Source organism: Microtus pennsylvanicus, chromosome 11 (assembly GCF_037038515.1).
Source record: "Microtus pennsylvanicus isolate mMicPen1 chromosome 11, mMicPen1.hap1, whole genome shotgun sequence".
In the NCBI taxonomy this organism is placed as follows: Eukaryota; Metazoa; Chordata; class Mammalia; order Rodentia; family Cricetidae; genus Microtus; species Microtus pennsylvanicus.
In genome coordinates this window covers 54,655,229-54,682,781 of record NC_134589.1, presented here as the reverse complement: position 1 = coordinate 54,682,781, position 27,553 = coordinate 54,655,229, and the positions used below count along the sequence as shown (strand labels likewise).

Here is a 27,553-nt window from a genome sequence, read left to right as displayed (position 1 = left end):
TGCCTTCCTGGCTCAGGGCCCCTAACTTTCACCTCAGAACCAGGGAACAGTTTTGGAGCAGAATAATGGAGTCGGTCATTTCTAGTGACACCCAATCCTCCTCACAGTGGGACGTGGAGAATGCACTTGATCCAGGAGACATGTGCTCACCGAAGCTGACTTCACGCTCTGGCAAACAGTGGTCCTGGGAATGCTGCAGCATGGCCGGGAGCCCCAGCATCCACACTGTGGGTTCAGACATCAAACAGAAGGCAGAGAGCCAGGGAGGAAGCAGCTAGGCATCCCAGGGCGGGTGGTGAGCACCTGACCCCCTGAGCCTGCCTGCATTCCTGAGACACAGTTCATTTTTTTCCAGCTCCTAAGGGATAAATGAAGCCCTGGGCTCCGGCTGTGGGGATTAGCTCTGCCTGTGTGATGGCTCCAAGAACAAGAGTTTCTCTGTTCCCCAGGGATGGCTAATAATATACTATATGTCATCTGTCCTCTGTTTATCAGAGATGCCAAGAGAGCATCAAGTTTGCCCCCAGAAAGCTGCCTCTTCTGATAGCAAAGATTTTCTCTTTAGATAGACACCTTAAAATATATTATCTGATCTTGTTCCCTCTCTACAACTCAGTAAACACATATTCAGAATAATCTACTCAACTTACCACTTAGAAATTCCGTAATGCATTCAAGTAGAGAAGACAGCTTACATTTGACAAACACTGGTGTGTCGAATACTCGAATAGCCTATGGAATGCGTCTAACTGGTCTGTGAGATGCACAGTTTACTCCCATTTCACAGACGAGAGAACAGGTCCTGGAAACACGATGTCCCATCCTGTGGTTTAGGAGTGGGCGACTGTGGTGTAGCTAATCCTCAGCCCCACGTTCTTTCTGTAGCAAGCCATGCCCACTACTTCTCTGAGCACTTCTGTCTCTTGGTTCCTTCCACACTCTCTTTGTTCTGCTTTCTGGGCCATGATTGCTGTTGTCATCCACGTCCCTGAGAACTTCTAGAGAGCTGTTCTCTGTCCCCAATGCTGCTCTCTTCACAACCCCTAGAACCTTCCTTTCTCCCCTGCCTCCAATCCCTTACACATAAGGAAGGGTGTTTAGCAAGCGACTTTGTGGACCTCTCTGTTCTTCTTCTTCTCGGGGACGAAAGGAGGATGCAAGACACAACAAAACCCACGTGGCGCAAGGTTTATTGTAGCTTGCATAACCTTAAAGGAAGAGAAGGGAAAAGAGGACGAATGGACGGCGTTCCAGCTTTTAAAGAGTCCCCCACGCACGTGCGTCAAACCCCACGGTTCTGCACCTGCGCAGCCTTTGCGTGGAAAGCTAGGTGCTCCTGGGAAAGGTAGTTCCCCAGACGAGCGACGCTCAGGGGCCTTCTGGGGAATAACACTCTCCATGTGGCATTTTTGACTATGTTGTGTTTTCTGCTAGGCTCAGAATCTACTCGGTGACAGTAAATGAGTCTGACGGGAAGAGGAAAGGATCTCTGACTTTAGAACAGCAGTAGGTAAAAGTAACCTGCGCAGAATATTTCTCTTCCGAATCCTGAGGTGTGAATGGCTCCAATTATGTAGATAATTGATGGCTATACAGGACAAGTCCCTCCCAACAAGGACTACAGATGATAAAGAAGAACCTGGAGGCATCCATCTCTCTGCCTGTGTCTACCAATGTCTAAGATGTAGCCCTGGCCTCTTGCATTATCTTTGGGAGCCTGCTACCATCTGTCCCCTAGGCGATGCCTCGCTGTCCCGCGCTTCTGTCTTGCCCATCTCTCCCCCGGATCTGGACAGAAGAAAGCATGGTGGCTTGGGACAATGTGTCACTGGACAGGAAGTTCAGAGCCAGTAGCCCATGCTCTTTCAGGTGATGGCTGGACGCTTCAGGACTGACGGGGCTAGAAGAAAGATGAACATTACCGTCCAAACTGCTGCCGGAGGAGCCATGAGATGTGGCTCCACAGTGGGCTTCTGGGTAGCATGGGGGATAGCGAGCCTCAGCATACTCTCCAACCACTTCCTTTGCCTGGCCTCACTGAACATATAAAGGCATGCAGCTCTGCTCTGAAGTTGCCTGGATCTTGGAAGTGAATCTCTGAAGTCTCCATGACTCATCACCCTTAACGTGATTTCTGTTGGGGAAAGACTATCTTCCGATTCCAGTGTATCTCTAAAAGTGTCTTAGATAGGAAAGAGCATACAAGGGTGTTTAATAAATGCTCCTTATTAAAAACTTTGGTCCTGTTTTCTCCCTTTTCCACCTAGCTTCAATTTCTGAGCTGTGTGTGGGTAGGCTGGGAGGGGACGGTCCTCATTCTTAAATGGGATATATTTAAAATTATATACATAATTTTCTAGTAAAATAAGCAACTACGGGGTGGCTCTTCAGCCACTCCCCTCAAAGAACAGGTTAGGAAACAAACAGCGGAATGGAAATGAACAAAAATTTCAAATATACCTTAATTCTTTTCTGAATATTCCAGACCTGATTTAGAAATGACCGCATCTGTTAGACAATACCCACCCCCTCTTTCTCTGCATTGCCCCCCTCACCCGCCCATCCCAGCTGGCAGCTGGTCTTTCCTAATTGGTAATATGTCTTGATAACCACAGGGCCCTAAGCAGCTGTCACTGTAAACACGGGCTGGTGGCATAGCTCCCTGTCATTAACTCGCTTGTTGGTCCTACTAGTGCTTAAGGAAGGATTAAGTTAATAATGACCGTAATGAGACGGAAAACAAAGAGAGAAAGGAGAGAGAAGGAAAAGGAGAAAAAAACCTATAATTCCATGGCACAAGCTTTACAGTCGAAGAGCCCTGACACATGCTTGCTTTGGGATGAGTCTGGCTTGTAATCCTAAGGGGATCGCAACGGGTTCAGTCTTGTTTTATTCGTTTTCTCAAGCAATGAGATTTCTATGCAAGTAGCACAATGGTGTGTGCCTGGTCATGGCTCCCACTGATTTCCAGGGTCGAAGGGCCTGCAGGATGGAGTCAGGCAGGGCTCCTAAAGCAAAGGCTATCCCCCTGTACCAGGTGAAGAAGCACCTAGCCCAAGTTCAGAGAAAGGCATCTCAAATTCCCGGCTTTCTACAGTTGGGAGAATGGTTTCAGACCCTGATCATTTCTATATATACTTTTCCCTTGGCAACGGCAAAAAATACGTGTGGAAGGGGCCAGTTCTCAGCCTGTGGTGTCACTCATTCACTTTCCAAATATAGAGAAAGAATGAGTCCAGGGGGTTAGCGGTGGCCTATAAAAGCCCAGGGGGGTGGCTGCTCCTCCGTGGCTCACTCTGCCGTGGTCAGAGGTAAGTGGCAGGACTGTCCTTCTATCTCTTCTGGCCTTTGCTGCCTCCACACCTGGTTCAGCCACAGCTCTGGGCTGTGGCCCTGCCTGCCTCTGTCACACCGGGCGTCTCTCGTTTTCCTTCTCAAAGCGTTCGATAAGAACATGCGTGGAGTGAGATGCGAGGCTCAGCACCCAGCTGCCTGCTGCTCCCTCCACCTCTCACTCTTTCTTTGTTCTGCTCAGGCAGGATCCTGTTGGACACGTGTGTGCCTGTCCACCATGGCTTGATGGCCTCCTGTTGCCTCTTTGCCCCACGGAGTGGGCAGAGGACGCTGCATTCCCTACCTGGACTCTATACCTGTTGGGTGTTTAGTCACCTCCAGACCACATGCTATGATCACCAGGTTTAAATGAGCCAATCTCAGCATTGTCTCTGATTGCAGACAACCAGGAGGCCTGACTTCACCTGCTAACAGCTTTTATTGCCAGGGTCTCAGTCCATTTAGAATCCTCGCCCTTTTCAAGTCGGATGATCTTGCAGTTTGAAGAAACTGTCAGACTGGGCTGGGAGAGCCTGCCTGCCAGGCAGTTTTGCCTAGCTAGAGGCATGACTTGTCTGCTCCTCCGGCTTGCTTTGGGGATAAGGCTCTTTATAGCCATCTAGGCCTCAGGGAGTGTGAGTTGAGTCTCTTCAAGGTCTGGCTGAACACAGAAGCAGAGCTTGCGCCCAAGCCTCCGTGTTGTGCTCTTGCAGGTCCCATAGCCCCACAGCTGCTGCTGCTCTCTGCTGTCCTGTGGGTGTGACTCAGGTGAGGATCAAGTTGTGTCCCTGGGCTGCAGGAAATCTTCAGGGAAACCCCGATCACCCAGCTCCCCCATCCCAGGGAGAGCTTAAACACACACTAGACTTCAGGGAGTGGGAGAAAGGGCCCTTCCTCCCCAGGGCCACAGCCAGAGGCTCCCATCTCTTCCTTGTGGTTTTTTTTTTTTAAAAAAAAAAAAAAACAGGGTCTCACTATGTAGCCCTGGATGGCTTAGAACTCACTAAGTAGACCAGGCTGACTTCAAACTCAAAGAGATCCACCTACTTCTGCCTCCTGAGGGCTGGGATTAAAGACATGTGCCGCCATGCCTGATCTTCTGTCTATTCTTAGCATGGAAGGAAGAAACCATCTTGATTCAAAACAGTTCATAACTGCCTTTTCCATTTGCTGTTCGGTATTCTCTCTATGAGGAATGCCTCTATTTATTCTATTTTTCATGGTAATTATTATTGAATGTTCTGTCTGCCATATGTGCACCCCAGAAGGGGAAAATGGAGTATCAGGAGTGGCATTAAAGGTCCCTTTACCAGATTGAAGCAATCAAGACATTGGAATTAAATGGACTCTATTTAAGCCCACAGAATACAGTAGCAACTCAACAAATATGAGTTGATTCCATTTTCCCAGGGCTGACTTCTTGTGTGGAGCCCTACTGGGCATGGACGGACCAGCCCAAACCTCCTTAACCCAGTCTGAGAGGCTTTCGTGGAAGGCGGGGGTGATGGGAAGGCGGGGTGGGCAGGTTGATATACTAGGGTAGGCAGGAGGCTGCCTGTTGTCTGGCCAGGGAGCAGCTGCTCTGACTGCTGGGTTTGTTCTGCAGCTGACGCCATGAGTAGCGACTCTGAGATGGAAGTGTTTGGCATAGCCGCGCCTTTCCTCCGCAAGTCGGAGAAGGAGAGGATTGAAGCCCAGAACCAGCCCTTTGATGCCAAAACCTACTGCTTTGTGGTTGACTCAAAGGAAGAATATGCCAAGGGGAAAATTAAGAGTAGCCAGGATGGGAAGGTCACCGTGGAGACAGAAGACAACAGGGTAAGGTGTTTGCTCTGTTTCTTCCTCAGCACTGACCCCGCTCCTCATATGGCTGTGCAGAAGCATCCCCACCTCCTCTACCCACTTCTGCAGCCAGAGCCTGGGTCTGGAATTCAGCTGCTGAATCAGCCTTAGGTATCCAGACACTGGGAGAAAGCAGAATGCCCTGACCTCTATAGCCAGATGAGAGATAGGCCCACTGGTGGCATTTAGTTTTGGATGTCTTTTGTCATTGTTTGCATTGTCCTGGGCCAGAGGACCAGCTTCACTGTCTCAAGGGATGAGTACTTCTGGAATACCCACTGCATGTAGGTTCCCCCAGTTCTGTCAATGGTCATCTAACCAAAGAAGGTAAGGAACTCTAGAGGACCACAAGGTCAATGCCAAAACCAGACTCTCTGTATCTGAAATGGGATGGGCAGTTGAGCCCACTATATTCTGTGGGAGGCAGGGAGACAATTGGGACTTGAGAAAATCCTGTATCTGGAAATGTTACAAAGAAGTAAATAAAAGAGCCGCGGGTACAGCTCAATGCTAGAACACTGGCCCAGCACGTGCAGGTTCCTGGATTCATGTGGTATGTGTGATGGAGGCAGAAGCTGAGTCAGGGACAAAGAAGATGCAAGAGATGAAGGAAATGGTGTCATACAGGAGAGCAGGGGGGAAAGGGGGCAAGACAAACATGGACGCTCCCAGAATGAACCTCTACATATTCCAGATGAAGATGCCGAGAATAGGCTTCCAGAGCAGGGTGGGAGGCAGAAGATAGACTCCATTAAGGATTATCACTGGGTCTAGGGAGAACATGCCTGAGAGGGCACAGGGGAATCCATGGCCCAGGGTAGCTTAAGGGAGGCAGGGAAGAAGCAGCTTTCTGGCCCACACTGGCTATTTCCAGAGTCACTCCAAAGAGAAAGAAGGACAGGGGATGACAGGCCCATCTACAGGCTCTCCACAGAGGAAAGCCCAGCCCTTGGTGGTGGAAGTCTCTCTCTCAAAGTAGAGATGTAGTCATGCTGCAGAAAGGGGAGGACAGGCCAGCAGCTCTTCCCCAGGAGCAGGGAAGGAAGAAGGATGGGAGGGTCTCAAGGCTGGGCAGCGGCTTCTACATCTACAGAGCAGCGAAGCTGGCAGATCCTGTGGGCACCAGCCCAGGGATACAGGGACACTCCTCTCATTTTCTGTTGTTCCTGCTGCAGACATGCCATTTTCTCTGCGCAGGTAGGGCTCAGGTAGGAGAACTAGGGACAGCCAGCGCCATGGCCAAGCAGCTCTCTTTGGCTCCCATGCTGTGCCATGGGCCCCCACTCAGTCCTCAGAAATCCTCTTCCATCACTTCTCTCTCTATCCCCCAACTCCAAGCCCATCAGACAGAGAAAATCAAAAGTCCTGAGTTGTGGGAGAATACATGCTGTCCCACACCACATGCCACGGTCCCCTTGTTTTCCCTTCCTGCCACCCAGGCATTTTTTCTGCTCACCTGGCTTGCGGTCTCTACCAGGGTGGCCAGACACCCACAGCTGTCCAATGACTCGGCAAGGTTAGATAAACCTCATGACTCTTCCCTTTCAGACCCTGGTGGTTAAACCAGAGGATGTGTACGCCATGAATCCCCCCAAGTTCGACAAGATCGAGGACATGGCCATGCTCACGCACCTGAATGAGCCCGCCGTGCTGTACAACCTCAAGGACCGCTACACGTCCTGGATGATCTATGTGAGTGGCTACTCGCCAATAGGCTCCCCTGGGGTGTCAGAGATGTGGTGAGGCCGGGGGAGGGGAGTCTTCGAAAGAGTCCTCTTTGATTGGCCCAAAGAGAAGAGATGGAGTAGGGAAGAGAACGACAAGAAAGATGGAAAGGCAAGAGATGGATGGGATAAGAGGAAGGGGGCTGGAGGAAGGAAAGTGGGGAGAAGGGAAATTAGGATGGAGGAGCTCGAAGAGCAAGAAAGCTGAGGTCACAGTGGGGTCAGCATGGTACTAACTGTGGGAGGACTGGCTGTTTTCCTCTTTGAATTTCAGTTGCTTCATCCATCAATAGAAATCTCTTTCTTATGAGTTATGGAAAGAAGCCTGGGATAATAATAAAGGCAATATCTATATGTACCTATATATGTATATACATACAATAAGATAACATGTATGTATGTATGTATGCATGTATGAATTTTTTTCCCTCCCATAGACCTATTCAGGCCTCTTCTGTGTCACCGTCAACCCCTACAAGTGGCTGCCGGTGTACAACCCCGAGGTGGTGGATGGCTACCGAGGCAAAAAGCGCCAGGAGGCCCCACCCCACATCTTCTCCATCTCTGACAACGCCTACCAGTTCATGCTGACAGGTGTGTTTTTGAGGAGAAAGCATGGGGATGGGGAGTGGGAACTAGACAGGCTCAGGTCCACTCTGGATCGAGGATTTGGGGAAAAAGGGGCAAGGAGGAAAAGAGGCTTTAGGTCCTTGGGGCGGGTAGGGGGACGCAGGGTGAGAAGTGTGCATTTAGCATAGATACTGGTTAGACTATCGGGAATGAATCCTCTTAGGGATCAGAAACAGAGACTGACCATCTCAGATGGTTCAACCTCAGAGGACGAGAGGCCTCAGTTTTCCTCAGCAGCTTCATTTCTCTGAGTCTCATTATAAGGACAGAAGATCTTTATCCCCACCTATGACTAAACTGACAAACAAAAAATAAATAAGCAAATAAACAGAGGGAAAATGAACGAAGTAGTGCGGCCTACTGCCTTAGTGACAGATACAACTTCTTTGGATGTAGCCTTCAGCTCTGTCTTCTTCTCCTTTGACAGATCGTGAAAACCAGTCCATCCTGATCACGTGAGTAGCCCTGCTTAGAGAGGTTTGGCGGCTGGGGCCAAGGATGGTAATCTCTCAGTTCTGCTCATTAGCTAGATTTTGGAGCAAAGCCCTTGGTGAAAAGACAGGTTGGGGATGGGTGGAAAAGCCTCAAAAACTGGGATTGCCCATGCTTGGATCAACTAAAGCAGTAGCCCAGGTTCTCTTCCTCTCTGTGTGTTGAAAGTGTGGAAGACCACTGGGTGATATCCTAGGGTGCTGGTTTACGAACAGGACTAATTTCTTTGCCTTTCTATCCTTCTAAACAGCGGAGAATCCGGGGCCGGGAAGACCGTGAACACCAAGCGTGTCATCCAGTACTTTGCAACAATTGCAGCCACTGGGGACCTCGCTAAGAAGAAGGACTCCAAAATGAAGGTGGGGAAGGGTGCAAGAGCCTGGGGGACAGCGTGCTGTTGACCAGGGGTCTAGATCCTGTGATTTCTTAGCCGATGAGACGCCAATACTTTATAAGAGGGTGGATCTGGGGGCAAGTCTGGGAGCTTGTTCCTTCAGGGTAGCCTCACAGACAGCAGCTTGAGAGCACTGGGAGGCATTCATACCCCTGACTCAGGGTCCTGTGTGGCTGTGTGAGACGAGTGAGAACAACCTAACTCACTGGAGGGTCAAATGAAAGCCTGTCACTCGAGAGATCAAACTGCTGACAAGTACAACAGCAATGCAGAAGTGTCTCGAGGAGGCCAGGCTGCAGATGTGGTTGGTCTTTCTGTCGTCAAGTCAGGGAGGGAAAGCCTGGCATTGCTGGAGCAGCCAGGAAGCCAGGCAGGCCGGGAAAGCAGAGCCAGAGACGATGATTTTGAAACCCTGATTTTGGGGCTTACAAACACAGGCTCCCTTCCTCTATGGTTTTCTTGCTTAGGGGACTCTGGAGGATCAGATCATCAGCGCCAACCCCCTGCTGGAGGCCTTCGGCAATGCCAAGACCGTGAGGAACGACAACTCTTCCCGCTTTGTGAGTCTACCCTTGAGTATGACGGGGTGTTGGGCACTGCAGGACAGTCAGGTTCAAAAACTCGATGCTGTAACTGAGAAGGGCTGGATGGTAAAGGCTTTCCGGGGGTTGGGTACATGAGCCAAAAGCTGCTGGGTAGGGAAGAGTAGAGGTAAAGAGTGGCTACATGTTCCCCAAGGTGGAAATGGTGCATGGAACACTCACTACCACAGAGGACCCATGTGACAAGAGGGGAAACAGAGAGGGAGAAGAGACTCACAAGGACATTACATGAGAAAGGCTTCGGGTATTGCCTTAAGCACAATAGGAAGAATTCTGTCCGCAGGATGCAACATGGTTTGGCACCCTGGTTATTTCATTTATGAGACGTGGGGAGCATAGGAAGAGGCAGACACACCAAATGGAAGTGAGGGGAGAGGGACAGGACATTTCAGTTCAAACTACCGTGGGCAGGGCTCAGGCATCTAGAGGAAGCTTCTCAACCGCAAAAGGATCCAGTCTCCCTCTCCTTCCCCGCAGGGCAAATTCATCCGCATCCATTTCGGCACCACTGGGAAGCTGGCCTCTGCAGATATTGAAACTTGTAAGTAGGCTCAGTGGGACAAGTGAGCTCTCACGGCCATGGGGAGCAGCGTGGACCACAGGCCTGTGCTTCCTTTCCAGATCTGCTGGAGAAATCCAGAGTCACCTTCCAGCTGAAGGCTGAGAGGAGCTACCACATCTTCTACCAGATTCTTTCCAACAAGAAGCCTGAGCTGATTGGTGAGGTCACAGGAGTAGGGGGTGGGACTTGGGGGAGGGTGCTGGGTGGGGCAGGAAATTCGGCTTTGGGCTTTTGGATCATTAGATCCAGGAGAGTTAGTTATACCTATAAGTGACTCTACAGTCAATGGAGATTTATATCTGTCATGGGATATGGCTTTTAAGGCAGCAAATGTACCGTTTTTAAAATTATTGTGCAGTATTCATTGAGTATGTGTGTGGAGGGCAAGTGTATCTGTGGATGTCTGTGCGCATTTGTGCATAGGGAAGCCCAAGGCTGACTCTGGGTATTTTTCTCAATTTCTCTCAACCTTAATATTAAGGCAAGGTCCCTCACCAGAGCCGGAGCTGCTCGAGGCAGCCAGTATGCTGCTAGGACCCCCCTGTCTCTGGCTCCTCGGCACTGGGATTACAGGCGGACCCCAACACCTGCCTGGCTTTCATATGAGTTTTAGGGGAATTCGAACTCCAGTCTTTATGCTTACATGGCAAGCACTTTACCTGCTGAGCCATCTCCCAAGCCCAACTGTACCAGCTTGAAAAATCTGATCACATGGACAAAACCATTTATTGTTTCTATGGTAGGCTTTGAATAGTTAAGTGCTTAATGGTCCTTGAGCGCCCCCTGGTGTTCTCACAAGGAACCACCTTAGCCATGTAAGGCCAGCGTAAATCAGGCAACAGCCCAGTCATTATGCTTCTAGGTTTGTAGCTGATAGAGGCCTCTATGCTCACTACCTTCTTGATTTTCCGTCTGCCCCAGCTAAGCCTTCTGGGATCCAACCTACAAACAGGCTTCCAGTTTCACACTCCTCCAGTTTTCCTTATTCACTGCTCCAACCTATGCTGGCATGCAGTGCTCATTTGCAATGCAAAAAGACAGACCTTTTTCTTTCTAGAGTTCTCCACTTACATGGCATGGGGGATCGCAAAGGTTCCCATAGATTATGTTTTCTGTCGTGACCTGAGCAACGTGAAACTGTCTAGACCCTAGAGTGCTCTACTTTGACATTCAACTTCGACCCCAGTGGTTGATGTCCCAGGTCAGGGCTCAGGAGCACAATTCCACCGGGTGAATTTTTCACTACACGTGTGTGAACTCCTCAAACATTTATCATTTCAGAGTTGCTGCTGATTACGACCAACCCTTACGACTACCCGTTCATCAGCCAGGGTGAGATTCTGGTGGCCAGCATCGACGATGCTGAGGAGCTGTTGGCTACAGACGTAAGAAGGAGCACAGGAAGGTGGGAGAGCCTCTCCCTGGTGAGGGTAATGGATAGACAAGCTGTTCTTTCCCTCGCAGAGTGCCATTGACATCTTGGGCTTCACCCCAGAGGAGAAATCTGGACTTTATAAGCTGACAGGGGCTGTGATGCATTATGGGAACATGAAGTTCAAGCAGAAGCAGCGAGAGGAGCAAGCTGAGCCAGATGGCACCGAAGGTACATTGTCACCCCAGCAGGCTAGAGAGCCCGAGCAGAGGGGTCACCGCCTGGGGCCATCCGGGGACTCTTTTGAAAATGATTAATCTTTCTTCCCCTCTGGAAAGTGGATGAGCTTTTTCTGGGCCTGCAATGAGTATAAGGAACTATCAAAACAAAAACACTTGTTAGTCTTGTTAGTTTGCCTCTCTCTCTCTTTCTCTCTTTCTCTCTCTCTCTCTCTCTCTCTCTCTCTCTCTCTCTCTCTCTCTGTGTGTGTGTGTGTGTGTGTGTGTATCCTATATATAGCTCATGTGTGGAGGTCAATGCACAGGTTTCAGGAGTCTGTTCTCTCCTTCCATGATACCTGTCCCTGGGGTCAAACTCAGATGCCAGGAGTGGTGGCCTCTGCCTCTACCTGCTGAGCCATCTCTCTGGCCCCTCTGCCCATTTGTACTGAATTTTTAGAAAGGTCTTATTCCAGATACAATGTTAAATGGCCGGGGTTTTCTGGAACCAAATCCTGCTACTTCATGAAGTCTCCTACACTCTCTGAGTGACTTAGAGTCACTGGCCCACACAGATATTTAAGGGATGGGAAATATGGAAATGCTGAGATGGAACATCTGGTTGGCTTTCCTCCTACCTCACTGAACATGGTCCTTTCTCTCCGTCCAGTGGCCGACAAGACAGCCTACCTGATGGGCCTGAACTCTTCAGACCTCCTCAAAGCCCTGTGCTTTCCCAGAGTGAAAGTCGGGAATGAGTATGTTACAAAGGGTCAAACCGTGGACCAGGTAAGCTTAGGGCTGCCTGGAGGCCGGGAGGGCCCTGGGACCCTGGGGCCCTGATGCTCACTGCCAACTTACTCATGTTTGCTGCCTTTCCTCCCCCAGGTTCACCATGCCGTGAATGCTCTCTCCAAGTCCGTTTATGAGAAGCTCTTCTTGTGGATGGTCACTCGGATCAACCAGCAACTGGATACAAAGCTCCCAAGACAACACTTCATTGGGGTTTTGGACATCGCGGGTTTTGAAATTTTTGAGGTTGGTGTTATTTATATTTTCTTATATCTCTGCGTTGAGAGTTTTCATAAACTTAATGCAGGTCAGCAAGATGGTTTTCTTGCAGGAAGGATAGAAAGAGCGAGTCAGGGAGGAGGGAAATAGCACAGCACGGCAGTTTACATTGTTTTCAGACAGTGAAGAGGCTGGGGAGAAGGTTTAAGTCAGTAAAGTGCCTGCCTCGAAAGAAGGGAGATCTGAGTGTGATGACCAGAATATATGCATTAAAAAAATTTAAAAAAAGCTGGGAATGGTGGTGTGTCTTAGCAGTGGGGATGCGGAGAAGAGTGGACCCCTGGGGCTCACTGGTCATTCAGTTTAGAAATTTCTAGGTCAATAAGAGATCTTGTCTCAAAATAATAATTTAAAAAAAGGTGGGTGGTGGATGTTGCTTGGGGAATGACATGCTCAAAGCTGTCTTCTGGTCTCTGCAGACACACACACACACACACACACACACACACACGGCTGTAGGCTTCCTTCAAGGGGAATTTTCATGATATCACCAAATAGGTAAAACTGAGAAAAATCCAACGCAGAGGCAGAGAAGTGGAAACTTCTGCTGTCAGTCATGAACTGGTTGATTGACTTACCTGGCAGGTTCCGAGTTAGAAGTAAATGTGCAATCAGTGTTTACCAGGTGGCTGTCATGCAGGCGAGAGGAAGGGAGGCTTGTAGGTTAGTTGAGAAGGCACAGAAGCCCACAGGGCATGCAGAAGCATAAACCCAAAATAAGTGCCAAGAGATGCCCAGAGGCAGGAGAAACATCTAGACAGAAAGCTCTCCAGAGGAGACGTGGTCTGATCCAAGCTTCAAAGAATCATGACTGCTTCTGAAAACATAGATGAGCAGGTGGGACTTGATCCCACAAGGAGGAATGCTGACAGAGTTTCATTTTGAAAGAGGTCTAATTTTTCATGCGAACATTGTATTTCGTTATCAGTATAACAGCCTGGAGCAGCTGTGCATCAACTTCACCAACGAGAAGCTGCAGCAGTTCTTCAACCACCACATGTTCGTGCTGGAGCAGGAGGAGTACAAGAAGGAAGGCATCGAGTGGGAGTTCATCGACTTCGGGATGGACCTGGCCGCCTGCATCGAGCTCATCGAGAAGGTATCCCCCCTTCGTCTGCTCTGAGCCCCCTTCCCATGTATCCTGCTGCTCGTGTATACATACTCAGATGCCTTTGCCTCACCTCCAATCCAGCCGATGGGCATCTTCTCCATCCTGGAAGAGGAGTGCATGTTCCCCAAGGCGACAGACACCTCCTTCAAGAACAAGCTGTACGACCAGCATCTTGGAAAGTCTGCCAACTTCCAGAAGCCTAAGGTGGTCAAAGGCAAAGCCGAGGCCCACTTCTCCCTGATTCACTATGCGGGCACCGTGGACTACAGTGTCTCAGGCTGGCTGGAGAAGAACAAGGACCCCCTGAATGAGACTGTAGTAGGGCTGTACCAGAAGTCCTCCAACAGACTCCTAGCGCATCTCTATGCCACCTTTGCTACAACAGATGGTAACTAATAGACTCCAGACATGGGGGTGGGGCCCTCACACGATCATCTCCCCTCTCCCACACATTCAAAAGACTCGATAGAGTTCTTCACAGTGTCTGGCCCCCTTTGTGTCTTACAGCTGATGGTGGGAAGAAGAAAGTCGCTAAGAAAAAAGGCTCTTCCTTCCAAACGGTCTCTGCTCTTTTCAGGGTAGGAAACTTTTGAGTTCATCCAGCCACAGTTCACTCGAGTCACAGCAAGAGGAGCAGTGCTGAGGTGCTAGACTTGATTTATTCAAGGGTGGGGATGCTGCCTGAGCAGCAATGAGGGCCGACAGCGAGGAAGGCCAGTAGACAGCCTGACAGCATACAGATGAGGGGTACACACATGGGACCCAGGTTTCTTTCCACTCGGTACTATAACAAGCAGGGGTGGCCAGCTGTGGAAGCGAGTTCTCAGTTCTAACTCTGTAGTTGCCTTCAGGACACCTGAGGTAGTACTCCAGGCCCCTGGTAGAGACAGACACACACTTTTCTGTATTGATTTGGGAAACCACTTTGGGGGGGTCACATTTCCCTGTCCTTAGGACCAGAGTGGTTTAGACTTCAGATTTTTTTTGTTTTTACTAATTCATATATAATGAGATTTCAAGTATGGGGCCCAACTCTAAACACAAAATCCATCTGTATTCCATGTATGCCTTATACAGGTAGGATGAAGGTAATTTTGATATTTGAAACCTACTGCTGTTTTGTCTCCATAAGGTGGGACTTTTTTTTTGTCTGTCATGTTGGTCCTCAAACAATTTCAGACTTATAAAAAGAGAACACTTTTAGGTTTTAGTGCATTTTAGATTTTTCAAGCTAGGAATGTCTAAGTGTGACTGTGGTCTCTATGTCCGGCCTTTGGGACTGTTTAAGGACAGAGTTAATATCACAGTTCTCAAGTTGAAGCCATGTCTTTGCGTTTTCTCCCCCATGCATGTATTTTTCTCTGTGGAGGTTTACAGCAGACTGCCAAAGGACATCTTTTCTTCTTTTAGGAAAACCTGAACAAGCTGATGTCCAACTTAAGAACCACGCATCCTCACTTTGTGCGCTGTATAATACCCAACGAGACCAAGACCCCAGGTGAGACACCCGCCAGCCCTCCAGCGGCTGCGTAGTCTGTAAGCGCTTCCAAGTGATGCTCAGGCATCTTGTCTGTGTTCTCAGGGGCCATGGAACACAGCCTGGTCCTGCACCAGCTGCGGTGCAATGGGGTACTGGAAGGCATCCGCATCTGCCGGAAGGGCTTCCCCAACCGGATCCTGTACGGGGACTTTAAACAAAGGTATAGTTGTCCTTTGACATGGATAAGGGCTGGAGTTTGAAGGAAGACATATCCCAAGAAAAAACCTTTTTAAAAAGAGAATTTGTGGTTAGTCTTCCACGTGAAATGACCTACTGCTTGGTGAAGGTTCAGTAACAGTAGAGGGAATGAAAGCCCTGGCCCCAAGGCCTCTGCTCCAGGTCACTCTCTAGAGATGTGTCTGTAGTCAGGTTTCTTTAACTTCTTGGGAATGAAGCTTCCGGGTCTATAGGAAGAGAGGCCTGTGATCACCAGTCTTTGCCAACAGCCTGTGATCATTTGTGTCCACAAACGGCAGATACCGAGTACTGAATGCCAGTGCCATCCCCGAGGGCCAGTTCATTGACAGTAAGAAAGCCTGCGAGAAGCTCCTGGCTTCCATCGACATCGACCACACACAGTACAAATTTGGACACACGAAGGTAACACACCGATTCTGCCTCACGCTGTTGGCCTCTGTGTCCTCTTAACCCAATGAGCCAGACGACTCGTTCTTCATACCTATCCTTCCTCCCGAAGGTGTTCTTTAAGGCTGGCTTGCTTGGAACCCTGGAAGAGATGCGGGATGACCGCTTGGCCAAACTGATCACTCGGACACAAGCCGTGTGCAGAGGGTTTCTCATGCGTGTGGAGTTCCAGAAGATGATGCAAAGGAGGTAGAGCCGGGACTTCAAGTATGAGCTCTTTGGGAGAAGGGGAACAAAAGAATCCCTTGTAGGGATGAGCAATAATTTTTTTCTTCTCAATTTATTTATTTATTTATTTTTGTGTTTATGTGTGTGAACATGTATGTCAAGACAAACTTGTAGGGGTCAGAGGGCTACTTACAGGAGTCAGTTCTTGCCCCCACCATGTGGGGCCTAGGAATCCAAATCAGGTTGTCAGGCTTAGCATCAGCCACCTTTACCTGTTGAGCTATCTTGCTGATCTGTAACTGGTTGTTTTACTCTTTACTTTGGCTTTTTGGGGGAGCCTGCCACCAACCAGCTCCCAAATTAATCACACATGGAGTCTTAGTCTTTTTTATGAATGCCCAACCTTAGCTTGGCTTGTTTCCAGCCAGTTTTTCTTACCTTAAATCATCCCATCTATCTTTTGCCTTTGGGCTTTTCCCTTCCTCTATTTCTACATGCCTTTTCTTTACTTCTTTCTCTGGGGCTTGCTGTGTAGTTGGGTGGCTGACCACTGATGCCTTTTTCTCCTTGTTCTCTTGCTCCTTCTTCTCTTCCACATTTCACCTTCTATTTATTCTCTATGTCTGCCAGCCCCGCCTATCTTTTCTCCTGCCTCGCTACTGGTCATCCAGCTCTTTATTAGACCATCAGGTGTTTTAGACAGGCAACGAATCGCAGCTTCCCAGAGTTAAACAAATGCAACATAAAAAGAACCGCACACCTTAAAATGATGTTCTGCCACACTGAGCCATTCTTTGTTTTCAGGGAGTCCATCTTCTGCATCCAGTACAACATCCGCGCCTTCATGAACGTCAAACACTGGCCCTGGATGAAGCTCTTCTTCAAGATTAAACCCCTGCTGAAGAGCGCAGAGACCGAGAAGGAGATGGCCACCATGAAGGAGGAGTTCCAGAAAACCAAAGACGAGCTCGCCAAGTCGGAGGCAAAGAGGAAGGAGCTGGAGGAAAAGCTGGTCACCCTGGTACAAGAGAAGAATGACCTGCAACTCCAAGTACAGGCCGTAGGTCTTGAGGAATTTTGTGTTTTTATGTTCCAGATTTGATTATGGTTCTGGGAAAGCTGAGTTAATGGAGGGTGGGTCTTGGGCAGGTGCTGGGTTTTACTTGGAGTGACATTCATAGAATGAAAGACAGCAATCTCTCAACCCTTCCCTCCTTAAAGGGCATTGCTATTTCTTTTTAAAGGAAAGTGAAAATTTGCTGGACGCTGAGGAACGATGTGACCAGCTGATCAAAGCCAAATTCCAGCTGGAGGCCAAAATCAAGGAGGTGACCGAGAGAGCCGAGGACGAGGAGGAGATCAACGCCGAGCTGACGGCCAAGAAGAGGAAGCTGGAGGACGAGTGCTCAGAGCTGAAGAAAGACATCGACGACCTTGAGCTGACCCTGGCCAAGGTGGAGAAGGAGAAGCACGCCACGGAGAACAAGGTTGTCACTTTTCCGCCGTTCCTCTCAGCTCGATGGACTCACTTTGAACCAAGCTCCACCTGCCCTGCTAACTGTTTGTGGCGTCTTTTAGGTAAAAAACCTTACCGAGGAACTGGCTGGGTTAGACGAGACCATCGCCAAGCTAACAAGGGAGAAGAAGGCCCTCCAAGAAGCCCACCAGCAGACCCTGGATGACCTCCAGGCTGAAGAAGACAAGGTCAATTCTCTGAGCAAGCTCAAGAGCAAGCTGGAGCAACAAGTGGATGACGTGAGTACCGGGCATCAGTCTCAGGAGTCTCGAACCTTAGGGTGGAAGAGCCCTGGGGCAGGGGCAGGGGTGGGGCTGCCCCCTTGGAAATCATTTGATTCTAAAGGGGAAACGATGCCTTCTGCAGCTGGAGAGTTCCCTAGAACAAGAAAAGAAGCTACGTGTGGACCTGGAAAGAAACAAAAGGAAGCTGGAGGGAGACCTGAAGCTTGCCCAAGAGTCCATACTGGATCTGGAGAATGACAAGCAGCAGCTGGACGAGAGGCTCAAGAAGTATGTCACCCCCCCCCCCCAAACGTGGCTTCCGTTCTGTGAGTGGCCGGGGATCCCATCCTCACGCATCCTCTGTGTCCCACCGCAGGAAGGACTTTGAATATTGTCAGCTGCAAAGCAAAGTGGAAGACGAGCAGACACTGAGCCTCCAGCTTCAGAAGAAAATCAAAGAGTTGCAGGTAGGAGGCTTGCAGCTCTTGCTTGGCCTTGCCGATGGCTCAGACCCATGGGCGGTATCTGTTCAAAGCCGTCTAGAGCAGGTGCGGCGGGACTGTGTGGCTGCCAGCCTCATGGGATCTAACTCTGCCAGGCTGGCGTGGTAGTGGGGACAATGATGGCCATGTTCCCCAAACTTGCAATGAAATGCAAGGAGGTGAGTGGGGAAATTTCCGGGGTAGAGATCATATCAAGGCAGGAAAGATTCATTTGGAGGAAAATGAGCAGCATTTATGTTCCTCTGAGGGAGGGGCATCCAGGAGCCGATTTTTCCGGCGGGAATAAAGTCTCATCTGCTCTATCATCATCATCATCATTGTTATCATCATCATCATCATCATCATCATCATCATCATCATCATCGTTATCTTAATCGTTATCATCATCATCATCATCATCATCAGCAGCAGCAGCAGCAGCAGCAGCAGCAGCAGCATTTTGAACTACTTTTCTATATTAATGGGCTTCCGTGTGCTAGTTCATCACACGCATACAGTGTGCCCTTACTCAGCTAGCTCCCTCTTCATCACTTTCCCCACCTTCCTAACCTTCAACAATCACTGTTTCATATTCAGATTTGACTTAAATTCTTCACATGAAAATGTGCACTATGTGTTTTTCTGTATCTAGTGTCCTCCATTTTGTTGAAAATGGTAGGGTTTTGGTTTTTTTTATAGTTGAGAAATATGCCAGCATTTAAGTGAAGGACGTTTTCTTCATGCATTCGTGGGTTGATGGCACCTACTCGGATGCCATGTTAGCTCTTGTGAATAGTGATTCTGAGAGTCTCTTGCGGGAACTGGCTGCCCCCTATAGGCTCGCATCGAGGAACTGGAGGAAGAAATAGAGGCAGAGAGAGCCACCCGGGCCAAGACGGAGAAGCAGCGCAGCGACTATGCTCGGGAGCTGGAGGAGCTGAGTGAGCGGCTGGAGGAGGCAGGAGGGGTCACCTCCACTCAGATAGAACTGAATAAGAAGCGCGAGGCCGAGTTCCTGAAGCTGCGCAGAGACCTGGAGGAGGCCACCCTGCAGCACGAGGCCACCGTGGCCACCCTGCGGAAGAAGCACGCGGACAGCACAGCGGAGCTGGCGGAGCAGATCGACAACCTGCAGCGCGTCAAGCAGAAGCTGGAGAAGGAGAAGAGCGAGTTCAAGCTGGAGATTGACGACCTCTCCAGCAGCGTGGAGAGCGTGTCGAAATCCAAGGTGAGGGGCCGGCTGGGCAGATCCAAAGAGGACACCGGCAGTGGGTCAGCCTAAGGCCACCTGCAGACCTCCCTCCCCTTCCAATCCCCAGGCCAATCTGGAGAAGATATGCCGAACTCTGGAGGACCAGTTAAGTGAGGCCAGGGGCAAGAATGAGGAGACCCAGAGGAGCCTAAGTGAGCTGACAACCCAGAAGTCCCGGCTGCAGACAGAGGCCGGTGAGCCACGCGCTAGGATGCTGCACCCCGAGACCAGAAGGCTCTCCTAGCTGGGGCAGTTCCTTTGGGGGAGAGAATGTTTTGTTTTGTTTTAGCTTTGCTTTGTTTTCTTTTAAAGACAGTGTCCCAACCATAACATTGACTGGCCTGGAACTCCCTCTGTAGACCAGGCTGGCCTGGAACTTATAGAGATCTGCCTGCCTCTGCCTGCCCAGATCTGGTGTTATAAAGGTCATTGCTAGGATACCTGGGGAAGGAGGATTTCTAAAAATACATTTCAGGAGAAAGGAGATGGAAGCAGTCCATATAATAGGCTGTTGCAAACATCCAGGAGAATACCAGGCCTAGTGAAAATAAAAAATGAAGCAGATGGAACTTGCATCTGACCAAATCTGGGTAGGACCAGGAGGGAGGACCAGTGGCCTTTCTACTTCCTACCCAGTGGCTACATTTAGGAATCACAGAGAATGAAGACAGAAGTGGGCTGAACACAGCAGGCTCATGGTGTAGGAACAATTAAGAGGACAATTTGGGCATTCACTCAGGAAATGCAGCTCCAACCAGCCTGGCACCTCGCCACAGAACAATTGAGTCTTTACTGCAGCCATAGGCCTGCAGAAGAAGAAAAGAAACAAGTTTTATGGTACCCTTGGAACTGCCTTCTCGGGTCATAAGCTCCTCACTTCCCTTCTAACTTCTGTGTACACCCCAGCTGATCATATTCACCCAGGAATCTAACTTCAAATTTCTAGAGGTGAAGTCCTAAGTGGTTTTCTTCATGACACACCTGAAATCCTTAGCCACTGGGGTGGTGAAGAGATGCCCCCGGCAATGTTCAAATTCATAAAGGTTCTCTTATCTGTCGCTGGCAGGCATCACGCCCAGCTTCCTATAGTTTACAACAGCATTTTATTAGGATGCCAGTTCCTTTTCATGGAAACACCCATACCTCCTCAAGAGGGGGTCGCCACCTCTTTACTTGTCCTTTACCGCATTACCACGATGTCTTACCCTTGGTGAGTAAGTGAATGAATGAGCTGTTTCCTTCCCAACACAGGTGAGCTGAGCCGTCAGCTGGAAGAAAAGGAAAGCATCGTATCTCAACTTTCCAGGAGCAAGCAAGCCTTTACTCAACAGATAGAGGAACTCAAGAGGCAGCTGGAGGAGGAGAGCAAGGTACCCATTCTGAAGGATGCTTTCTTGGTCTCATTTTCAAATGGCACATGCAAACTAAAATCAAGACTAAAAAAAAAAGAGAAAGCAACTTTATTCAGATGGTGGTGATAGCAGGTCATACCTGGTTTGGGTGGCACACACAGTCCCAATCTATTGGGGTATCTTTTGATTTTTTTTTTCAGGCCAAGAATGCGCTGGCCCACGCTCTGCAGTCCTCCCGCCATGACTGTGACCTGCTGCGGGAACAGTACGAGGAGGAGCAGGAAGGCAAAGCTGAGCTGCAGAGGGCACTGTCCAAGGCCAACAGCGAGGTGGCCCAGTGGAGGACCAAATATGAGACGGACGCCATCCAGCGCACGGAGGAGCTGGAGGAGGCCAAGTAGGCGACTCTAACCAGAACTTTTAAGTGAACCTATGGCTCAATACATTGGCTTTAGAGCGACTTGGGATGAACTTAATGAATTTGTTTTGTTCCCAGACATTTCCCCATCATGTGTACACTGTCATAATTCTTTAAGACATCAGCTTTGATCCTGGTTAGACCTGAGATGGGACATTGATCACAGACTTTGAGTGGATTGGGGTTTATGTGCAGAGGCATGGGAGTCATGCAGATTGATGACTCCATCTTGATGAGCAGTGATGCCCAAGACAATTGAAACTTACCAGTGCCTGCTTCCTTCTCATTTTCTTGAAGAAAAAAGCTCGCCCAGCGTCTTCAGGATTCGGAGGAGCAAGTTGAGGCCGTGAATGCAAAATGTGCTTCCTTGGAAAAGACCAAGCAGAGGCTGCAGGGGGAGGTGGAGGACTTGATGGTGGATGTGGAAAGAGCCAACTCCATGGCTGCTGCTCTGGACAAGAAGCAGAGGAACTTTGACAAGGTGTGGAGCAGCTCCATGTTGGCTGAACTCCATGGTGTAGGGGTGTTGGGGGCTGTGGGAGGAAGAGATCAGCCCCCTATTCTGCCCTGCTCTAGCGCTGTGGTCTTAGAAAGATCCCTGAATTTCACCAGGATGTTGTTTCTCCATCTGTGATGGGGACTGGGAAGAGGGTGGAGCAGAAATTCCTTTGGGCAATTGTTAGCAGTGAGCCAATTTCCACAGCACTCTTAAGGCCAAGAGCTTTTCCATCTTCTTAGATTACCCACGTCTGTAGTTGACCGACTGAGACTCATACTTGGGTCCCTCCCTGTGACAGACAAGTGTGATTTGAACCAACATTGTAATGAAATACTTCTGGAAGTGCAGGGCCATTTTTTTTAATTAGGAAAAGGATGATTATGTCTGGCTAATTTCTTCTCTAAGAATTTATTTGGATATGACAATAATTACTGATTGATTATCTTGAGTAAGTTTACAGAATAAAACCTCAGCTTGTCCAGTAATCTAGAGCAGGCAGACAGCCGAGAGCCCCTAACTCTGAGAACAGTCACCTCAGTGGCGACATTCTGTTAGAAATTTAGCAAAGAGCTCACTAACAGAGCCTTCCTTGACAATGTTGCAGGTGCTGGCTGAGTGGAAGACGAAGTGTGAGGAGAGCCAAGCGGAGCTGGAGGCGGCTCTCAAGGAGTCTCGATCCTTGAGCACTGAGCTCTTCAAACTGAAAAATGCTTATGAGGAAGCCTTGGATCAGCTCGAAACTGTGAAACGGGAGAATAAGAACTTAGAACGTAAGCAAGGCAAATGGTCCGAGACTGTGGGAACCCCTTCGTCTCACCCATCATGGCCAGTGTGTGTGGGGAGGGGATGGGAGAAACTCTTTCACAGGCTCCTCCACACGGGTCCACGGATGCACCTGTAGAAAATGTTCATTGTCAAAAAGCTGTTGTTTCGAGTCTCTCTATACAGTGTCTTATCTCTGGGAAGCAGAGGTCTCTAGAGTTATAGAGGACTGGAAAAAGGCATTGAGGGGGTGCTTTACAATCCCGGGAACCTGTGCAGAGGCAGCCAAATGCAATAGGAACTTATTGCATTGCAGAAGAGATAGCGGATCTCACTGAACAAATTGCCGAGAATGGTAAAAGCATCCACGAGCTAGAGAAATCCAGAAAGCAGATGGAGCTGGAAAAGGCTGATATCCAGATGGCGCTGGAGGAAGCAGAGGTGAGCATGAGTGGGGAGGCAAAAACCAGAACAGAGGAACCGCGTGGGCCTGGGAGAGAGATAGTCACACTTTGCCTCGTGGAATCATGGTTCTAATGCTGGCTCCTTTTGCGTGACTACAAGGCCAAGGGAGAAAACCATTGCATTAAAATAGGTCTACCCCTGAAATTTTACAGATTTAACTGAAGTTAAAATAGCTGCTCTTCCTGACCCTAATAAATAGGAGAGTATAAACACTTTTTATGTCTGAGTGTATAATCATAAATGAGTAACAGTGGACTGTTTTACTTCTGCACCGATGCTAAGTTAGAGACTTTATTTAAAGTAGTTTTTGATTATTATGGGATTTGGTTTAGGAATATCTCATCGGAGCTTTGCTGACCCAAGGCTGTGTGGTCGGCTCTAGAGCAGCGCAGCAAACTGTTCCTTTTGGGTTTGTCTTTTAAAGGCAGCTCTTGAACACGAAGAAGCCAAGATCCTCCGGATTCAGCTAGAACTGACCCAGGTGAAGTCAGAGATCGACAGGAAGATTGCAGAGAAGGATGAAGAGATTGAGCAGCTGAAGAGGAACTACCAGAGGACAGTGGAGACCATGCAAGGTGCCCTGGACGCCGAGGTGCGCAGCAGGAATGAGGCCATCCGGCTCAAGAAGAAGATGGAAGGTGACCTCAATGAGATTGAGATCCAGCTGGGCCACGCCAACCGCCAGGCTGCAGAGAACCTCAAGCACCTCCGGAGTGTCCAGGGGCAGCTGAAGGTAGAGGGAGCTCCCTGGGGTGGGGGCGGGGGGACTTCTCCAGCATCCAGATACGCAAAGACTAGGCAAGGCTTATGGCCTTTGGACCCTCCACTTCAAGACACACTGTCTTCTGGCTAGGACACCCAGCTGCATCTGGATGATGCTCTCCGGGGCCAGGAGGACCTGAAGGAGCAGCTGGCGATCGTGGAGCGCAGAGCCAACCTGCTGCAGGCTGAGGTGGAGGAGCTGCGGGCCACGCTGGAGCAGACAGAGAGGGCCCGGAAGCTGGCAGAGCAGGAGCTGCTGGATTCCAACGAGAGGGTGCAGCTGTTGCACACCCAGGTGAGGGCAGGGGCACAGGATACGGTACAGAGGGTCCACCCCCAGACACACCTATATGACACCCCTTTCTCCTCCCCAGAACACCAGCCTCATCCATACCAAGAAGAAGTTGGAGACGGACCTCACACAGCTCCAGAGTGAGGTGGAAGATGCCAGCAGGGATGCAAGGAATGCAGAGGAGAAGGCCAAAAAGGCCATCACGGATGTGAGGCTCTTGCTTCCTCCCCCTCCCTCAGCGTGGACACCAAGACCGTTACTCATTAAAGCCCTTCTTTCCCTTAACTCTAGGCGTGACCACTAGAAGTCTACCCTCTTAGGATACACATGGTGTACAGGCTACCCCAGACCATTCCCATCTCCCATCAACTTACCTTTCCCCTCCTGTCTTGTTAAAGCTGGCAGGGGTGGAGGAGAATGGGAGTATCCTTTCTTCTGCCCTTAGAGAGGTATGCTCTTTCATTTGGCATCTGGAAATGAGACCTTCTGAGGGTACTATCCCATCTCGTCTCTAACCTTACTGGGTCTCCAGGCTGTCTTTCTGGTTCTGGCGCTCCAATGGCGCCACCTGTTGCCTTCTGAGGGAACAGCACCCCAATGCCGTTTTTCTTTCAAAGGAAAGAAGGAATGCAAATCCTTACTTCTGAGTCCCTTCCTCCTGTAATTCTAGGTAGCATGTTAATCTCCTCCAAGCTTCAGCATCCTTTGAAACTGTGTGGTGGTGATGGCAAAAGAGACTCCCTGGGGTGTGGACAGGTCCCAAGGAAACAGTTTCAGGACACAGCTTCTTACCCAGTCCTTGAACCTATCTATCTATCTATCTATCTATCTATCTATCTATCTATCTATCTATCTATCTATCTATCTATCTATCTATCTATCTATCTATCTATCTATCTATCTATCTATCTATCTATCTATCTATCTTATATCCCAGGTGTAGTTTTTGTCCTGTGGAACAGGACACTTCCTATGGGAAGTGGACTTCCTCATGGTCTTACCCTTTGTCCTTTCTGCAAGCATGCTCTCCGGTCAGCCCGGCATACTGGTTTCCATAGCTGGACAGTCTTTGAGCCTTCCCCGCACACTTTGCTTTTCAGGCGGCCATGATGGCGGAAGAGCTGAAGAAGGAGCAGGACACCAGCGCCCACCTGGAGCGGATGAAGAAGAACCTGGAGCAGACGGTGAAGGACCTGCAGCACCGTCTAGACGAGGCTGAGCAGCTGGCGCTGAAGGGCGGCAAGAAGCAGATCCAGAAACTGGAGACACGGGTACTTGCAGTGGGAAGCCCTGCCGAGTCTAACTTCTCAGCCTACTCCACTCAGGGAATAGCTCTAGAATAACGCCCCAAACATCTCCCCAGATCAGAGAGCTGGAGTTTGAACTGGAAGGAGAACAGAAAAGGAACACAGAGTCTGTGAAGGGCCTGAGGAAGTATGAGCGCCGGGTCAAGGAGCTCACGTACCAGGTAGGTGGAAAGAACGCCTGATGTGAGCTTTCTCTTCAAGTCTGGAACAGGATGGACCACTTGCGCCGCCCTCTCCCCCCACTGGCTAGCCCATGGTACGACAGGGCCCTTCTCTAGTGACACCTCCACGTTCTCATTTGCAGAGTGAGGAGGACAGGAAGAATGTACTGAGATTGCAGGACCTGGTGGATAAACTTCAAGTGAAAGTCAAGTCCTACAAGAGGCAGGCTGAGGAGGCTGTGAGTTAGATGTTTGTGTGGCCTGCCCGTTTTCCACAGGGAACCTTGACAGAAGGGGCATGCGGATTTCACCGGCTGGCCTCTTTGCTTTTAGGATGAGCAAGCCAATGTTCATCTCACCAAGTTCCGGAAAGCCCAGCATGAGCTGGAGGAGGCCGAGGAACGTGCCGATATCGCAGAATCGCAAGTCAATAAACTGCGGGCTAAGACCCGGGACTTCACCTCCAGCCGGGTAAGCTGACCTGGGAAGTGCTCACAGAGACACAGGCCCTTCTGAGCTGGAAGTTGCTGTAGCGAATCCTCTACTTCCCAGCCGGAGAATCCCAAACCCAGAGAGAGACCTTTGTTTATAGTCACCAGCCTGGGTGGAGCGCCACTAGAATCCCAGTCTGTAGCTCACAATAAAAAAAAAAACACCTTCCAGAAAACAGTGACTCCTAGTCCACCGAGCTGTCTTTCAGCGCCCTCTGCCGGTATGAGAGAGGCTGTTCAGGCGCACCCTCTAGAGGTGGCTGAAGGTGTCTGCAATTACTGCAATTGGGGCTCCCAGAGGGGACTTACTCTCTCTGTGGACCAGCCTCTCAGGCTATGGAGTGATTTCATGCGGGCTTCCATGCGTCCTCCCAAGGACCCCCCAACTCCCTGCCTCCCACTGAAATATACAAACAATTCCTTAATGCTTGCGGGAAGAGGGCTTCAGGAAATGTCTCTACTGCTTGACCTGACCGAGAGCATCCACATTCTCTCCAGATGGTGGTCCATGAGAGCGAGGAATAAGCGAGCCCCCCTGACGCAGGGCAGAAGATATGCAGAATGTGTATTTTCATGGCTCCTGACAGTCATAATTTCCATGTGACTCTTTCCCCCATGCAATAAAATTTGCTTTGTTTTCAAGGTGGGCTGTTTGGTCTTGTGTGTCTCCTTCTTCCCCACATAGAAACCATTCCTCTTTTGGATTGTTTTTAAATGCTGAATACTGAAATATCAGTAAACAAATGGTTTGGTAAATTAAATTGGTAAATTTTGTGTGTATGTGTGTGGGGGTGGCTTTTGATTTACATTTGAGATTAGAAACTTTAACAAACTTCTGGGTCAAGTGTTGCTTTAGTGGAGTCGGGAGGGAGAGTTTTACAAAGCTTATTTATTAATATTACATAAGAGGAACACAAAGGTTCAGTTCAGGAACGCCTTGTTTCAAATTGGGTAGGGTTCCTCTCCAACACTTTTGACAGGGGAAATAGATCTTGAATCTGGTAGATGGTGGCTGGGCTCCATACATGGTTTAAATAAATGTCTTGCTGTCTGGTCCTTTTAAGAGCTCAGAGGCTGGGGATGTAGCTCAGCAGCGGAGCACTTACCTCACATATACAAGGCTCTGGGTTCAACCCTCAGCCACTGTAAAAAAAATGCATTTTTTAAAAAAATAAGGAGAGAAAAGGAATTCAGTATATATCTCCCACTAAGTCCCATTATCTTGGGTGCAGCCTGCCTTATTTCAGAGCTGAATAAACAAACTGCTTACACATCATCCAAGTGGACTCAACTTTTACTCAAAGAGGACAGATGTTGGGAGAGCCAGGATAACCATCATGCTGGTCTGCCAGCAGAGCAGAACGCTCTAACCAGAGGTCAGCTCAACAAGTAGGTCGTCACGAGCATGCTCCTCAGAGAGCGGGGCCAAGTCCCTTTCCTTACCGAGGACTAGGAGATTCTGGGATGACTCGGTTTGACTCGGGTGGGAAGTAAAGGTCAAAGGGTTTCTGACAGTGCTTGGGTCCAAGTCAACACTTGGGTTTGAGGCTACAGAAGGCAGGGGGGCATGACTCTGCCTGGGCTTGTCTTTTTGGTGATTCCCAATCATTTTGTCTCTGAAAACACGTGCCACTGATTTGCCTCCAATACTTCATGGTGACACCCTGGCTGAAAAAGTGGCATGCCTTCTTAGGTGGCTGTGACTAAGAAAATCACGGCCTGACCTGAGGTGGGGCCAGAAGAACAATGGTCCCTTTGCTCCTCCCAGAAGTTAGGAAGGGCTGCTGCATGCTGTCTTCCGTGGGAAGCAGCAGTGGAGAAGGCAAAGGAAGCCCCTTTTCAAGGTATTCCAAGTAGTGATTGCAG

General features: G+C 49.5%; 1 protein-coding gene and 1 long non-coding RNA gene across 16 annotated transcripts in view; one reads left to right on the top strand and one right to left on the bottom strand.

Moving 5' to 3' along the window:
- Positions 1–4,947: 4,947 nt before the first annotated feature.
- LOC142860631 (myosin-3) lies at positions 4,948–26,333 on the top strand. The gene is made up of 39 exons (XM_075992125.1): positions 4,948–5,151; positions 6,724–6,867; positions 7,337–7,493; positions 7,957–7,984; positions 8,272–8,380; positions 8,883–8,975; positions 9,495–9,558; positions 9,639–9,737; positions 10,861–10,964; positions 11,044–11,182; positions 11,840–11,958; positions 12,058–12,207; positions 13,169–13,339; positions 13,433–13,739; positions 13,859–13,929; positions 14,762–14,849; positions 14,934–15,051; positions 15,368–15,491; positions 15,589–15,725; positions 16,509–16,764; positions 16,949–17,191; positions 17,283–17,459; positions 17,587–17,732; positions 17,821–17,911; positions 18,765–19,154; positions 19,246–19,372; positions 20,430–20,548; positions 20,731–20,927; positions 21,246–21,429; positions 22,052–22,217; positions 22,526–22,650; positions 23,099–23,407; positions 23,528–23,731; positions 23,811–23,936; positions 24,829–24,999; positions 25,092–25,196; positions 25,340–25,435; positions 25,530–25,667; positions 26,186–26,333. The coding sequence occupies exons 1-39, from the start codon at positions 4,948–4,950 to the stop codon at positions 26,210–26,212; spliced, it is 5,823 nt and encodes a 1,940-aa protein (XP_075848240.1). The 3' UTR covers positions 26,213–26,333.
- LOC142860632 (uncharacterized) overlaps positions 23,562–27,553 on the bottom strand; it is a 21,747-nt gene continuing 17,755 nt past the window's right edge. For 11 of the 15 annotated variants that reach the window (XR_012912381.1, XR_012912369.1, XR_012912376.1 and 8 more), the window contains 3 exons: positions 24,730–26,830; positions 24,103–24,198; positions 23,617–23,692 (listed from right to left, as the gene is read on the bottom strand). This is a non-coding gene — a long non-coding RNA (uncharacterized LOC142860632). Of the gene's footprint in view, positions 23,693–24,102; positions 24,337–24,729; positions 26,831–27,553 lie in introns of all 15 variants that reach the window. The other 4 variants (XR_012912370.1, XR_012912375.1, XR_012912372.1 and 1 more) reach the window with 4 other exon arrangements.

What these genes read in the sequence shown, in the direction of transcription:
- LOC142860631 (XM_075992125.1), top strand. Translation starts at nt 4,948, where the DNA reads ATGAGTAGCGACTCTGAGATGGAAGTGTTTGGCATAGCCGCGCCTTTC. An exon ending in CAAGAAGCCTGAGCTGATTG is followed by an intron (nt 9,738 to 10,860) that starts GTGAGGTCACAG and finishes TTATCATTTCAG; the next exon opens with AGTTGCTGCTGATTACGACC. An exon ending in GGGACTTCACCTCCAGCCGG is followed by an intron (nt 25,668 to 26,185) that starts GTAAGCTGACCT and finishes CATTCTCTCCAG; the next exon opens with ATGGTGGTCCATGAGAGCGA.